This window comes from Apis dorsata, unplaced genomic scaffold (genome assembly GCF_000469605.1).
Source record: "Apis dorsata unplaced genomic scaffold, Apis dorsata 1.3 scaffold_577, whole genome shotgun sequence".
Lineage (NCBI taxonomy): Eukaryota > Metazoa > Arthropoda > Insecta > Hymenoptera > Apidae > Apis > Apis dorsata.
This window is the reverse complement of record NW_006263787.1, coordinates 596,528-610,207: the sequence shown is the minus strand read 5'-3', so window position 1 is coordinate 610,207 and position 13,680 is coordinate 596,528. Positions and strand designations below refer to the sequence as shown.

Sequence of the window (13,680 nt, the reverse complement as noted above, 5' to 3'; positions counted from 1 at the left end):
AAAAAAAAAAAAAAAGAATCCATTTTCTTTCAATATCAACATTTTCTAAAATCATAACACTTCGATACAAGAATTTTCACAATTCAAATCGAAATCGAAATCTTCTACCCTCGAAGTATTCTTTCACGAATACTTAAAGGGTTAAAATCGGGATCATAGATAACACGAGTTATAGATTTCCCGTGGAAATTGAGGCCGGACAAGTCGTAACTTAATTACTATCGGCCTTGGCCAATTAATCGATGCAAAGCCTTGTCGTTTACCTGTGGGACGGCATATAGATCGCCACGCTTAGATAAACCAACGCGACACAACTGATCACAATGGTGAACTGACAGAAGCAGATACTCCCGCATATCCTGCGATCCTGTTCCGGTATCAGGCGGCGTTTATGCTTTCGACCCATAGCGAGCCAACCAATCGGACACCCGCCCTTTCTTCCACCTTCCCTCTTTCCAACGGATAATTTCTGAAAACGGATTAACCTAAGTCTCCTTTCTCATCAAGTTTGGATCCGTTTCCAAGCACGACGATTTCTCGGCTCGCTCGTCACGAATCGTTCTCCCGACAGAGGGGTATTCTTTGTTTGTCATCGATCCGTCCAAAGTTCGTACAGATTCGTTCGTGGAACTTGAAAGAAGCGACGATGGTTGATTATGTTCGTATTTTCTGGAAAGAAAACGCAATCCATATTAGCCGTGACATCGATCGATACGGATGAGGGGTAAATTTGTTTGAGAGAATAATTGAAAAATAGATGGTGGATCTTAAAGGGGATGTAAATTTTTTTTTTAGTTTATTTTCATATGTTCTTTTATTTTTTTTGAGAATATAAATTATTAATATTGCAATTGAAATTTAATTACAATTATTTATATTAATAAAATAAATATTTACATTAGACTGGTTAATTTGGCGTTAATTCAAAATATGTGGATGAACGTTCTTTGTACGAATATAATAGAAAGCTTAATATGGTAAATAATAACATAACGTTATTTCATTTCAATTTTTATTTCTTTTATTTCTCTTTGAAATATAAAATGGAATGACTTTTGACCACATTTTCTAATGAAGTTGTACCAGTCCTTTTTGATCAATATTTTTTTCTTTTTGAAGAAAGAAATTTATTAAAATTCTAAAGCTTTATTTTACATTATATTTTTAAAAAAAAAATAATATTTCGTTTTTAACAATGTGCATGTTATACATTTAATTATAATGAAACAAGTCTACATATATTTCCATAGATATTAAAACGCATAAGTTTACTCATAAAGAGAAAGTATATAAAATCCACTAAATAAATACGGATCTTACTCCCCAAATTTAATCATCTCATCTTCTAAAACAAATATTCACTTAATCCATCAATCACGACATGGAGGAGAGATTTATTATAATTAAAGCATTGAAAATTGATCTATTATCCTCGTCGGTTCTCTCGTTTTAAATCGCAGAAGGGTTATTTCCATCTATCGGTTAATTACTTTCGCGTGAAAGGATCGAGAAACAAGCTATGGAGATCCCTTTAAGAATGTAATTTAATTTACTATATTCCATGAATTATTGCCGAGCTAAAGTTTTCCTCGGTTCTTGAATTTTCCAAGCCTTCGATTCCGTTCCCACAACAGGTGTCTCAACGCTCGAGCGGGAATATTCTTCTCGGAAACACATTTCATCCACGTTTCATCGATTCATACAAAAATTTTACCTATAACCCACCTCGACTCGAATCCTTCTTTCTTCTCCTTGTATTCCCCTTGGATAAACCGATCGAAGCGCGCTTCTATAAAATAAAAAAAGAAGTTCGTCCTCGATTTAAGTGATATCGAAGTATGAAAGGTCGCGTGGAACATTGATTTTCCGGTTACGTAAGGTGGTTGATTTTACATAAAGTCCGTGCATGCGATCGAATACGTACTCGAAAAGTACTTTTTTCGACCAGTCCTCGTTTCTCGAATAATCCCGAAATTGAAATAAGGGAGAAAGTTTCGAGGAGTGGAACAAAATTTCGCACAAGCGAAACTTTCTATCGATTTCGGTTTGCCTCTCGTTTTGCACGCGGTGATCCCCTCGTTAAGGAATCGTATCGCGATGGTCTCGTTAGCCTTTCGCCGAATCGATTTTCGACTCATCGTTCCTACGAATCCTCGTGATATCAAAGAATATCTCGGAAATTATCGATTCTAGAAAGAACGAGTCTATGAATAACAACGAGGGATACTCCCGTTTTACACAGATACTCGTATTTTTCGTGAAATGAAGGGAGCGAGGGAAATATTCTATTGATAGGGAAAAAGAAATGGATTTTGGGGAAAGTTGTGGAAATTTTCTTCTTTGTGAAATAGAAGAAAAAGATAGGGATTGATTTTGTAGGAATACTTTTTCAAAGAAAGATATTCTATTTCGTGATTTTAAAATTACAGAAATTTTTGTGTAGACGCACAAATTAAGAATCTTTCAAGTATCTCGAGATCGTTTTTTTTTTTTTTTTTTGCTTGGCGCTATCAAATTTAACGCTGTTAAGGCAATTACGGGATTTTAACTTCATTAAGGTGCAGCGTTAGTGTAAACAGATGCACTCCATCGGATGACGTGCAATTAGATACTCGTAATCCTATTACAGCGTAAGGGACGATCGCTTAACGGCCATTCGAAAATAATACATATCGATTCATGGAAACTTTCAAACTCTGATAAACTATCCTGTTCTTCTTGAATATTCTCACGCGAGCTTATGATCTAACGATGCTTAAGGTTGATCTCAAAGGGAATTCGAAAAGGCCAATCGTCAGTTTACGTGCGATGAATATATCTGTCTCGATGATAATATTTTTTTAAATATTCTTTGGCCAGAGTATAATATTTGATCTTTGAGATTTTCATTTTAAAATTATATATATGTGCAAAAATCTAATGATAGCACGATAGAGCTAATTTTGCGGTGTATTTTCTAAAATAAAAAATAGTTAAGTATAAAAAAAGATCCATGTAAGGTTGTAATAGCTAATAATCTATTCTTACGCGTTTAAAAATTGAATTTTTTTTTTTTATCGAAGGCATTCGCTCGGGTGAGAATTACCGGTATGAACTTTGATTATAATTAGCAATAAAATTTTAATCCAATACAGATAAAAAAGAAAATAATGCAAATAAATATCATTACACATTGATCTTAGTGAAAACATTTATAAATGAAATTAATATTAACGAGTTAATTTAGGAACGAAATTAGTTTATATATCTATTGTATTTTATACTTTGTCTATTATATTGATATGAGATATATGAAATTTCAAGATACCTGATTCCCATAATGTAAACTTTGAATCCTATAAACTATTATACACAATAGCACGTTGTCTAAACAGTGTTATAACAACATTTACTATCAAAACGTGTCCACAATATATATACATGTTTCATCGTTTACCTTTAAGTCTACCGAGACTTTTGAGACTTAAATGTCACATACATATATCCAGTCGAGGACGTTCTAGTGAATATCACTTCTTATTTTTTATTTTTAGAAATCGACTTCTCCTCTATATAGATCCAAACTATATAATAACATTAAACAAAAAACCAACGGTTCCAATTATAATCGATCACAATCAAACATTAGTGATAACATTAAATACGAATAATTCCTAGTGAATACCACTTCTTATTTTTTATTTTTAGAAATCGACTCGACTTCTCCTCTATATAGATACAAACTATATAATAACAATAATATTAAACAAAAAACCATCAACAGTTCCAATTATAATTTGCAATCGAGCACAATCAAACATAGTGATAAAATTAAACACGAATAATTCCTAGTGAATACCACTTCTTATTTTTTATTTTTAGAAATCGACTCGACTTCTCCTCTATATAGATCCAAACTATATAATAACAATAATATTAAACAAAAAACCATCAACAGTTATAATTTGCAATCGAGCACAATCAAATATAATGATAAAATTAAATACGAAAAATTTTCATTTATTATATCCATATTTAAAAAAAAGAAAAAATAAAATAAAATCGACATCGTACATAAATTCGTACGTATATTTTACCTGCTTCTCGGCAAGTAGCAGCAAATCACCGATAGAAATTTTCAATCACCTTTCCAACCCTGATACACTGAAATCCATCGAAATTCACTCTATTGTTCCCTCGCACGGCAATATCGCGCGATCCCTCGATATCTATCTATCTATCTATCGATATCTGCACGAGTCGACGATAGCCGCGGGCAAAAATCTAACTCTGCTCACTTTCGAATACACCAGATCCGACGAGATATCGGTCAATAACGATATGAACCGTCCGGATTCTCATTTCCATCCATCTTCCTCGATGTCATTGCTTCCCCGTGGTCCGTTGACACGAAACGGTCTCCTACAATGTTCGGTACAGCGTCGAACGACCACGAGGCACCCACGCAATCCGGATGACTGTTTGAAAACAAGTCTGTCCGTCGAGTGTATGGCTGGCGAGCTCTCCCATACCGAGTTTGCGCACCGTCACCTCACCGCGTTTATGGTGGCTCTTCGATGTCGAGGAACGATACGCAGAAGAGCCACCCTCTCTTACGACTTATAAAAGTAAGACTTCGTTTGCGGATAAGCTGATTAATTAGAAGTGGATTATATGTCGACATATTCTGAGTTTTTGAGAATGTGATTTCGAATCTTTTTGTAGGCAGGAAGTTAATTTTCAGTGTTAATTAATTTTGATTAATGACACGGATAGTAGTAAAGGTTTTGTGCTGTTTGTTCGGTATTATTCTGTCTTTATAGGGGCGAGTATTACGAATTTTTTTATTTTGAATTGTTTCTCCTTTTTGCTTACGATTTCGTGTGGATAAATTTAATTAGGAATGGATCAGATCAATGCTGACCTCTTTTGAGTATATTTGAGATATTTTTCTAGGCAGGAAGGTAATTTTGTTCAATGACGTTTGTTAAATAATTTGTTAGATAACAGTGGTAGTTATAAAGTTTTTATGCTGATTGGTTTCTTTGGTATTATTTTGAGATAATAGCTTTAATGACACTTTGTTTATTAAATTATAATCGCCTATGACTGTTTTTCTTTTTTTAAATACAATATTACTTAAATGAGCAAATTAATTAGAGATTATATCAATGCTTTTAAATTGTGTTTAAGAATGGTGTTTAAGAATTATGTTGGAGATGATTAGGTAAATTTCAAATGTTTTAAGGGAAGTAATTGTGTAGCAATTTTAATAAATTTTTTAGAGTATAGATAATAATAAATTGAATTTTTTATTTATTTATATATTACTTTGTTTGATAAAATAGATGATATAAAGTTAATCTTCTAATTTTTTTATTAATCTGTTGTTGTAAATTGTTATTTAATTAAGTCGAAGTTAATGAATCATCATACTACAAATTTTATTACTGATATATATTTAAATATATACTGATATATATTTAGAAATGTTACGCAAATGAGTATTTTCTAATGTTTCTTTAAGTAGGATTTAGATAGGAATCAATTTACGAAGGTGAGAAGTAAATCTCGTAAATAGTTACATATAGCTTAATAACCAGTTATATAATTATATCTTTAAATAATTATTTATATACACACATATATATTATCGTGTTAATTCCAGTTAAAATAAATTCTGATTCTGTCGATAAATTTTAATAATAAAAAAAATTATGCAAATTATAATTTTATTATTTTACGTCCAATTGTATTACATTCTCGTTATTCAATATTCATAATAATATTCATTATTCATAACAATTTCGCAGTATTCATAACAAAACGTACAATTTAAATATTTACACATTTACGTCTCGCAATTGTAATTGCAATTTAATTATTGCACGTAACTTGTACAATAATTTCCATCTAGTTAGTAAGTTTCTCGCTCTCTGGTGTAATTGCATAATGCACTAAACAATTCGAAAATTCGGTAACCAGCGAGAGTTATAATTTCACCACAGTTTGAATAATTTAATGCAGCAATAAGATTTGTTGAAGTTTCGAGAAGTTGCAAGAGGCATTGTATTAATGTAAATTTTCTAAGCAATCGTTGTCTTAACAGATTTGCAAACTTTACTCGTGTAAAGCTTGATTATATCGGCAACATTAAATTATCGAATCAAAGATTCGCCTCACATAGAAAACGTATTTTTATATTATAAATTTTCCTTTCAATAATAACGCATTTTCTATTTAATGATTCACCCATGAAAGATGAACTTTTCGTTTATTGGACATTTCGTCGCTCTCGACACAATATTTTCCAAGGCCTAGGAGGGATTGAGCACGAAATACACGTATGTATATTAAAGCTTAAAAGCTTTTCCAAAGTGATTGCCATCGTTACATGGGCTATGTACATTCGCGAAATAAATACACGACGCTCAAATATAAAATGCATTGTCTCATATAGATACATATAAAAATTCATCGAATTACTTCGTAAAGTAAAAAATTTTTTTAGCAATTCCATGATTCGCTTCGCTCGAATAACGCGATCGATGATGAAAAATTTGTTATAACCGATCGATGCAATTCTGAAAAGAAGAGGAAACGAAGTTTAAAGAAAAAATAAAGGGTAGTAAAAAGAGAAAAGTGACTTAATGTCCCAAAGAGAAAAGTCGATTGTATTTAACAGAAAACAATGTTTCTGTATATTTCAAACGAAATATCGTACAATCTTTTATTTACAATAGTCCGTTAGTATCGCAGAACGAGTACGTTTTATATAATATATTATATACAAAGTATATATATATAGTATATATATATATATACTCAAGACTTACAATGGTACGCACGAAGCTGTGAACAATTTTTTCCTTCTTAGATGAGATCTAATATTCTCGAGTAAAGAACCGGGAAGCTTTCTCGAAGAGCGTTCTTCATTTTTTATTTTTTATTTTTTTATTTATTTATTTATTTATTTATTTCTTATTCTTCGTACCGTATAGATCGTCAATTGAGAAAGATATTAATAGGTAAGATAGAAAGAGAGAGGAAAGAGAGGAGAGACGAAGTAGAAAATGATCGAGGAATCGCTATCGTCTAAATGTCGAAGTTTAAAGTCGTGAAAGGAGGAGGAAAGGAAAATAGTTGTTGAAAAATAGAAAGGGAAAATGGCTTAACTATAATGTATGTGCAGGTACATTAGAATTAATTAAATAACATGCGATAGAGCATATTATACATAAGTATCGATAGAAATAGAGATTTTACAATTAATCGCCGCTTTCTAATCTGTAACCGTCTATGCAATTTCCTTTTATCTTCCACATGGTTTCGCTATTGCTCGCAGATTATTCTTGATTATTAATTTAAATTACGAGTGGTCGATATTTTTTTATTTTCATTATTATTATTATTTATTTTTTATAATATATATATGTATAACTTTTAACCACGAATCGACTCGTTCTCTCAATTTTATATCACTTTTTAATGCAATATATTTCTCAATTTTTCCTAGAATTTCGTATTTAATCTATCTAATTTTATCGACGTCTTCTCCCGCGACCGATGATTTCTAATTACGATTTCCTTTTCAACTCGATGATCATTCGCGAGGTTCCTCTAATCGACTAATTGGCACTAAATCGATCTGATATGAGAGATATGGAAACGCTTTGAACGAGCTCCTCTTACTTGGATGGACTTTCCAATTTCGAAACAATTCTACGAATTTGTATTTGAATTTCCGAAACGATTGATCGAAGCACGATGAATTGTTTAATCGAATAGTATATAATCGAAATAGTTTAATAAACGATCGCTTCGATGATTTTATCGATTGAAGAGAGATGATAAATATTCAATGATGCCACTTAAAATTTTTCGTATTAATAGATCGTTGATAAACATGAATCACATTGAAAATCGAAGGGCTCAAAGGAAAATTGGCACGAGTGACAAAATTTGTATATCGAGATGGATTATTGGATTATTGTTTTTCGAAGCTTTTACATTATCGTAGAATTTATATATACATATATAGAATAAAAGGATTCTAAGCGTGAGCCATGTTCTAAAGGAAGATATATATCAGAATCAGTGTATTTCCGATGAAACTTAATTTTAATCCTAATAAAATTCTTCTTAACAATTTTATAATTTCACCAGGAAATGTTTATTCAAATTTTTTTACCCTGATTTTGGAAAAAAAACACGCTCGAATCATTTTTCCATTGAGCAGCTCGATTAATATCATTGTTTCTAATCTCGTTCGAAAAGATTTTTTTTTTTTTTCCAATTTCTTTCTCTTCGCTTTGGCCTTTCGCCAATCTTTTATTAATCATTTCGTAAATCGAGCGCCTTTGAGCAAAAATTTCACGTGACGCGGATAAAGGACGCAAGAGAGAAGATCTCGTAAATATAGAACGGTGGAACGACGTTGAAATTTGAAAAGCGCGCCAACGATCCGCCGATCGATCGCCGGCCATGCGCAAAACGGAAATCGATTAGCAAGCTTCGAGTGGGGAATGAGTGCCGAAACGCAGGCTCCCGTTGGGATTCGCCTCTTCGAGACGAATCGCTCCAACACGTTGCCTAGAGTAAGGCCGAGTAAAGGATTCACAACCATTCTAGATGTACAGGCTCGCGATTTAGATTCCATACGCTTCGAAACAACGTATCTCCTGCCGCCAATTTCCAATTTCGATTCGAATACTCGATTCGAGACTTTGTAATTTAATTATTCGTAAGATAATGTTATAAATTCTATTCATAATATTTATATACGTACATTAATAAGTAATTTAGAAATATGACACAGTGGATCCTTGAAATTCGAACAAGAATATCAATCTTCTAATTTAAATTAGATTAAATTTATGGTAATAATGTAATTGTATAATAATAATAATAGATAAATAATTTCTCCAAAGAAACAAAGGATGATATGAATGATAATGAATCATAACTTATTGTATTACAGGAAAATTATTAATTAATTGATTTTTTTTTATTTATTTTGAACGTAGAATTTAAATTGAATTTATCTCTATTTCAAATGAAAAATTTTAATTCGAACAAGTCTCTCAAGGATCGAATTTGGTCTCTTAGATTCGAATTTCGAGGATTTACTGTAATTAATAATTCTAAACATATCAATTGTTGATCTTTAACTCTAATAACATCAAATTTGATGAATCATTCGCACAGAATATGGACATTACCTTAGAAATGTTGAAAATTATAAAATTATAGTATAGATATCGTGAAATTATTGCATTTATCCCCTTTTCTTTTTTTATTTCTTATAAAAATTAACGATGTGCGTTAGAGATATTCGATTTCTAAGGTTACGTTCATGTTTCGAAACGAAACGATTAATTTGTATGAATCGAAATGGGAGGAATTATTGCTAATCAATTCTCTGATAATTTACGCGAACGCTGTTGTCACACGTTGTTTCGCAGCTTGTGGAAACGCAGATCGCTCGTCCCTTTCGAAAAACCGAAACTGAAAAAACCGATATCTACAGCTATAAACTACGTATACGCACGTGCATGCGTGCACTTATTATGCAAATATCCTTCGTACGTTCCTAACTAGAACCACGACGCGACTCGCGTCCGCGTAAAAAATTTGTAACAATCGTAATCGTATCGATCATTAATATTCACAGACTTAACACCTTACGGGCTAAACTTAAATCTATGAGTTTTATTTCATTTTTTTTTTTTATTTCTTTGGTGCGAAGACATATCCTGGAGGCCGTCGCGTCATCGCCTTCATCATTCCTTGCGTTTCATTCACCAACCACTTCGAAATTAATTATTTAACTATTCCCCTCCCCTCCTGTTGCAAAAATAGCAATGATCTAAACAATAATCTTCGCCTTTATCGCGAAAAATAGCAGTATATTCTCCTCTTAACTTTAAATAATTTTGCAACATGTGAAAGCACTATGATCCACGATTTTTTTTTTACTTTATTTTTTTTATTTTTTTTTTTCCTTTTTATTTTGATATATTTTTCACCGTCGAAAAAATATCCTCTCTCCTTCTCCCCTTATCTTCGATCTCCGAATAATAATATCATCGATTTTCGAACATTCGAAGTAGAAATAGAAACGCTGAAATGGTATGTACTGGCACGTACATTCGCGTGACACGAGCCTGCACAGGATTTTGATTTCTTTTCTTACTTTCGTTCGAAACGCTCGACGAATCGATTGTTCTTCTCCGACAAACGTTAACAAAACGAGATATTTCTCGATCACTTCGATCGTGAACTCGGATACGCGCAGATCTGGGTAAAATGATATTTTATGTAATTTAATTAACACTTTCGAACGATGCAATTTCATCGAATTATCGTAAAGCAACATTGTATCGCGGGATACAAATTAATCCGGACAACGTGCTGCTTTTTAAACACATTTCGTTTCCAATATTCTTCTTTATTTTTTCGCTTTTTTCGTTTTTTATTTTATTTCTATTTTTCTTTTTTTTTTTCTCTCTCTTTTTTTTTTTACATAATTTCAAACGTCATCTTACCCGAGTCTGGATAAACATGACTTAAAAATACAGTACATCATTTATCCTATTACGAACGAATGTTGCTTTTCCTCTTTTTCTTAAACGTGCCACTTGGATATTTGTTCCTTAAAGTTATCACGTTTAAAGTTATCACGTTGTAGGAAGGCGCACCTTGTTACAATTTCTCGTTCGGAATACTGGTAGATGATCGAGACTGAGCTTTGTTCTCACCGTGTCGATGTCGAACAAACCTACCTTGCCTTGTAAATTCACGAGAGCCCGTTTATTATTGCGGTATAAAAATTTTGTAAAGCGATTACGCGTCTCGACATCGAAACAAGAAAAAAAAAACATCACATTTTCTATACAATTGTAGGGATTAATCATTTTTTTTTTCTCGGAATAACTCGGTGTAAAAATATCGCAGACATTCTCGGTTTAATTCGATCGCTTTGGAAAATATTTTCGATGTACGATCCCGCGATTCAAAATTTCAAAATTCGTATTGCGATTTATCGCGGGACAAGTCTTTAGAAAAAGGAATTATTTTTATATAATATCTCGTATAATAAACGTATAATATTATGTATAATATTAATTTTGATTTATTGCAAAATTGTGAGAGGGATATCGTTGAAGATGAAATAGCCGAAGAAAAAATTTTTAACGATATTAATATCAATTAAAATTCAATTCTTTGCTTGGTCAAAGATCAAATTTCTTTAAATGCTTATCAAAATTTAAAGTTAAATTAAATTCAATATTGATTTATACTTGTGTCTTTAATAATTCATATTCTGCAAGCATTAAATCGTGCGTGAATATATATAATTCGTTAAAAATATTTAATTGGAATTTTTAAATGATCTTTTTCTTCCTCTTTTTTGAATCGGCCATATCATATGCAGCAACTTAATAATTCATTTACTACGGACCGTCATAAGAATCAAAAAATGGTCAAATGGGCGATATATAAAAGAGCAAAATTATTTATACCAATTCTCCTTTAACGAATGCAATTAAGCTCAAAGTGCAATGTATCGCAATTAAGATCAATCAATAAACAGTAGAAATCGGAAACGTAAATGCATTTATCTTCGTTGCTGGAAGTTTCCCTAATGCTTCTATTGCTTTCAATTAATTTTAGAACGTAAATAACGGGGATTATTTTTCAGTAATTCCTTCGGCGTCACTCCCTCGCTGGGGGGTGAGCCCTTGGCAGCAGTCAGTATTCCTCCTCATCCTCCTCGAACTCATCCTCTCCCAGAATACTGTACGAATGCAACAGAAAACTTGTAATAGAAAATACAGCAGGGCCTCTTTGTCGAATTGTGGTTACTGGAACATTGCTTCGAGGAAAATTAAGATCCTTCGTTATTAACAAACAGATTTTCCCACGATATTATCATTAATCTTTTCTAAAATTTTAATTTGAATCATATTTTTATTTTTTACAAAGTAATATTGCATTGTTTTATATCCGATTATATAATGATTAAACGTATCGTTTGTCGTGAAATTTACATAAGATTTTTGATATCACGATGTATTGGACAAACAGTTGTAATTCAGTTGCTTGACAAAAATGGAAATCAGAGACATTCCAAATTTTAAATTCGACGAATTATGATGAAATTCCTCGAAGCAATTCTAAAACGTAGATGAGGTATAGGTTCTTCTAGCCACACTGGGCACTGCATACATACACGTTACTTACTCTTCCTTCCTTGCGTACTTGTCAATCAAGTTGCGACCTGGTCCTCCGCAAGTCTTGCCCATCGGTGGACAATACCAATAGCATAACACACCGAGGGACACTCCGAAAAGAACTGTAGGCACTACCAAGGCTAGCACTAGATGCCTCAGATTTTCATCCCAAGAGTATCTAAGAATTAAAAAAGAAACGGATCAATAAATATATATATATAAAATATATAAAACAAATTTTTCAATCGTAGTACAAGTTATAATTTTATAGTCGAACAGATAAAAAAATGAGAAGATGCAAATCTATTGAAAAATTACGATAGCAACTGCATTAACCGATCGATTTAATCGCGGAAATGGCACGTGTTTGCCAAGTTGGTCACGAATGGAACAGCCTTGGTAATTATACCTTGCAACGACAGTCTCTGGATGCGTTCTGCTGTAATAACAAGGGAATATTTTCCCCATGTTCGAGTATCCATACTTCTTGGCGAAGTCGGAACAGTTCACCCTGGGCGGGTAACCGCAACCCTCCGTGTTCACGAAAAATTTCGTGTCTGAAACGTCCCACTGTATGGAGCTCAACGGTTTCGCTATGAATTCCTCGAACGACAGCCTCGTGTAGTTCACCCTGATTTGATGGCAACGAAGCGCTGCGCTTGTACAACCTATAATCACACAGAAGGATCTCATCGCGCTCGTTCAAATGTAAATTCAAATCGTGGAACTTGACCTGTACCTTCTCTACAGCTTGCCCAGGAGCAATTCTTCAATCCCTCGGCGTAAACGTGGTCGGTGACGACGCAGGCAACAGCGTGTGGAGAAAAGTCGGCCAGGATCGTGGTCACTGCCGGCTCCACGACGAACGGGATCAGAAAAAGGAAGGCGAAGACGGCGAGTATGGCCGTGGTACCCAGGCAGAGGGAGGTGTAGAATTTAGCTTTCTCCACCAAAGTCACCACCTCCACCACAGGCAGCACCCCGCCTATGGTGCTGGACTTGGTGTCCTCTTCCTGGGCGCCCATGATCACCGTCGACTCGTCGGAATCAATGATTGCTCTATTGTACGGGGCCGCTTGGACCCGCTCTTCCCTCAAACTTGAAAACTTCTCCTTTCCGCCTCTGAAGACGACGATTATTATGGATATCGATCGATCTTCCACGGAAATTTTATCTTTCCACGGATTCACGCTTTTTTTTTTTTTTTTGTTTGGTAGCTTGGAATTCGAATTCAGCGAATTCAGGTCAGGCTCTTTTTTCTTTTTTTTCTCTCCGTTGTAAGTAAATAGATGGTCGACGATAAGATTCGATTGATTGATTTTGTTTAATTAATTATACGGCAAGCGTGTGCGGCTCGAATACTTTCAAAACATGCGCTCTCAAGCGACGAGTATATATCAAAGAGATCTGTCTAGGCTAGTATGCCAGTGGTGCAGTGGTGGTGGTGGTGGTGGTGGTGGTTGGG

The 13,680-nt window shown here is 33.4% G+C and overlaps 3 protein-coding genes and 1 long non-coding RNA gene across 7 annotated transcripts in view; 2 read left to right on the top strand and 2 right to left on the bottom strand.

Moving 5' to 3' along the window:
- LOC102676015 overlaps nt 1-4,513 on the bottom strand; it is a 16,122-nt gene extending 11,609 nt beyond the window's left edge. The window contains exons 1-2 of the mRNA XM_031513079.1: nt 4,278-4,513; nt 264-669 (exon numbers count right to left, since the gene is read on the bottom strand). Of these exons, the coding sequence (XP_031368939.1) occupies nt 264-406 (143 nt within the window). The 5' untranslated portion in view covers nt 407-669; nt 4,278-4,513. The remainder of the gene's footprint in view (nt 1-263; nt 670-4,277) is intronic.
- LOC102676571 (cilia- and flagella-associated protein 298) overlaps nt 1-13,680 on the top strand; it is an 85,972-nt gene that overhangs the window by 24,220 nt on the left and 48,072 nt on the right. The window lies entirely within an intron of this gene.
- Nucleotides 1,611-13,680, top strand: part of LOC116186302 — a 13,001-nt gene continuing 931 nt past the window's right edge. The window contains exons 1-2 of the long non-coding RNA XR_004151266.1: nt 1,611-1,621; nt 4,759-4,763. This is a non-coding gene — a long non-coding RNA (uncharacterized LOC116186302). The remainder of the gene's footprint in view (nt 1,622-4,758; nt 4,764-13,680) is intronic.
- On the bottom strand, nt 11,527-13,390 carry LOC102676244 (protein tipE). Of its 4 annotated transcripts, none has more exons than XM_031513083.1 (4): nt 12,955-13,390; nt 12,621-12,883; nt 12,226-12,389; nt 11,527-11,800 (listed from the first exon to the last, which is right to left on the bottom strand). In XM_031513083.1, exons 1-4 carry the CDS (start codon nt 13,238-13,240, stop codon nt 11,734-11,736), a joined length of 780 nt encoding a protein of 259 aa, XP_031368943.1. In that variant the 5' UTR covers nt 13,241-13,390; the 3' UTR covers nt 11,527-11,733. The 4 variants fall into 4 exon arrangements, with proteins under 4 accessions (XP_031368943.1, XP_031368944.1, XP_031368942.1 ...); XM_031513084.1 differs by having other exon boundaries at nt 11,527-11,779; nt 12,215-12,393; nt 12,625-12,883; nt 12,955-13,387; XM_031513082.1 differs by having other exon boundaries at nt 12,226-12,393; nt 12,625-12,883; nt 12,955-13,387.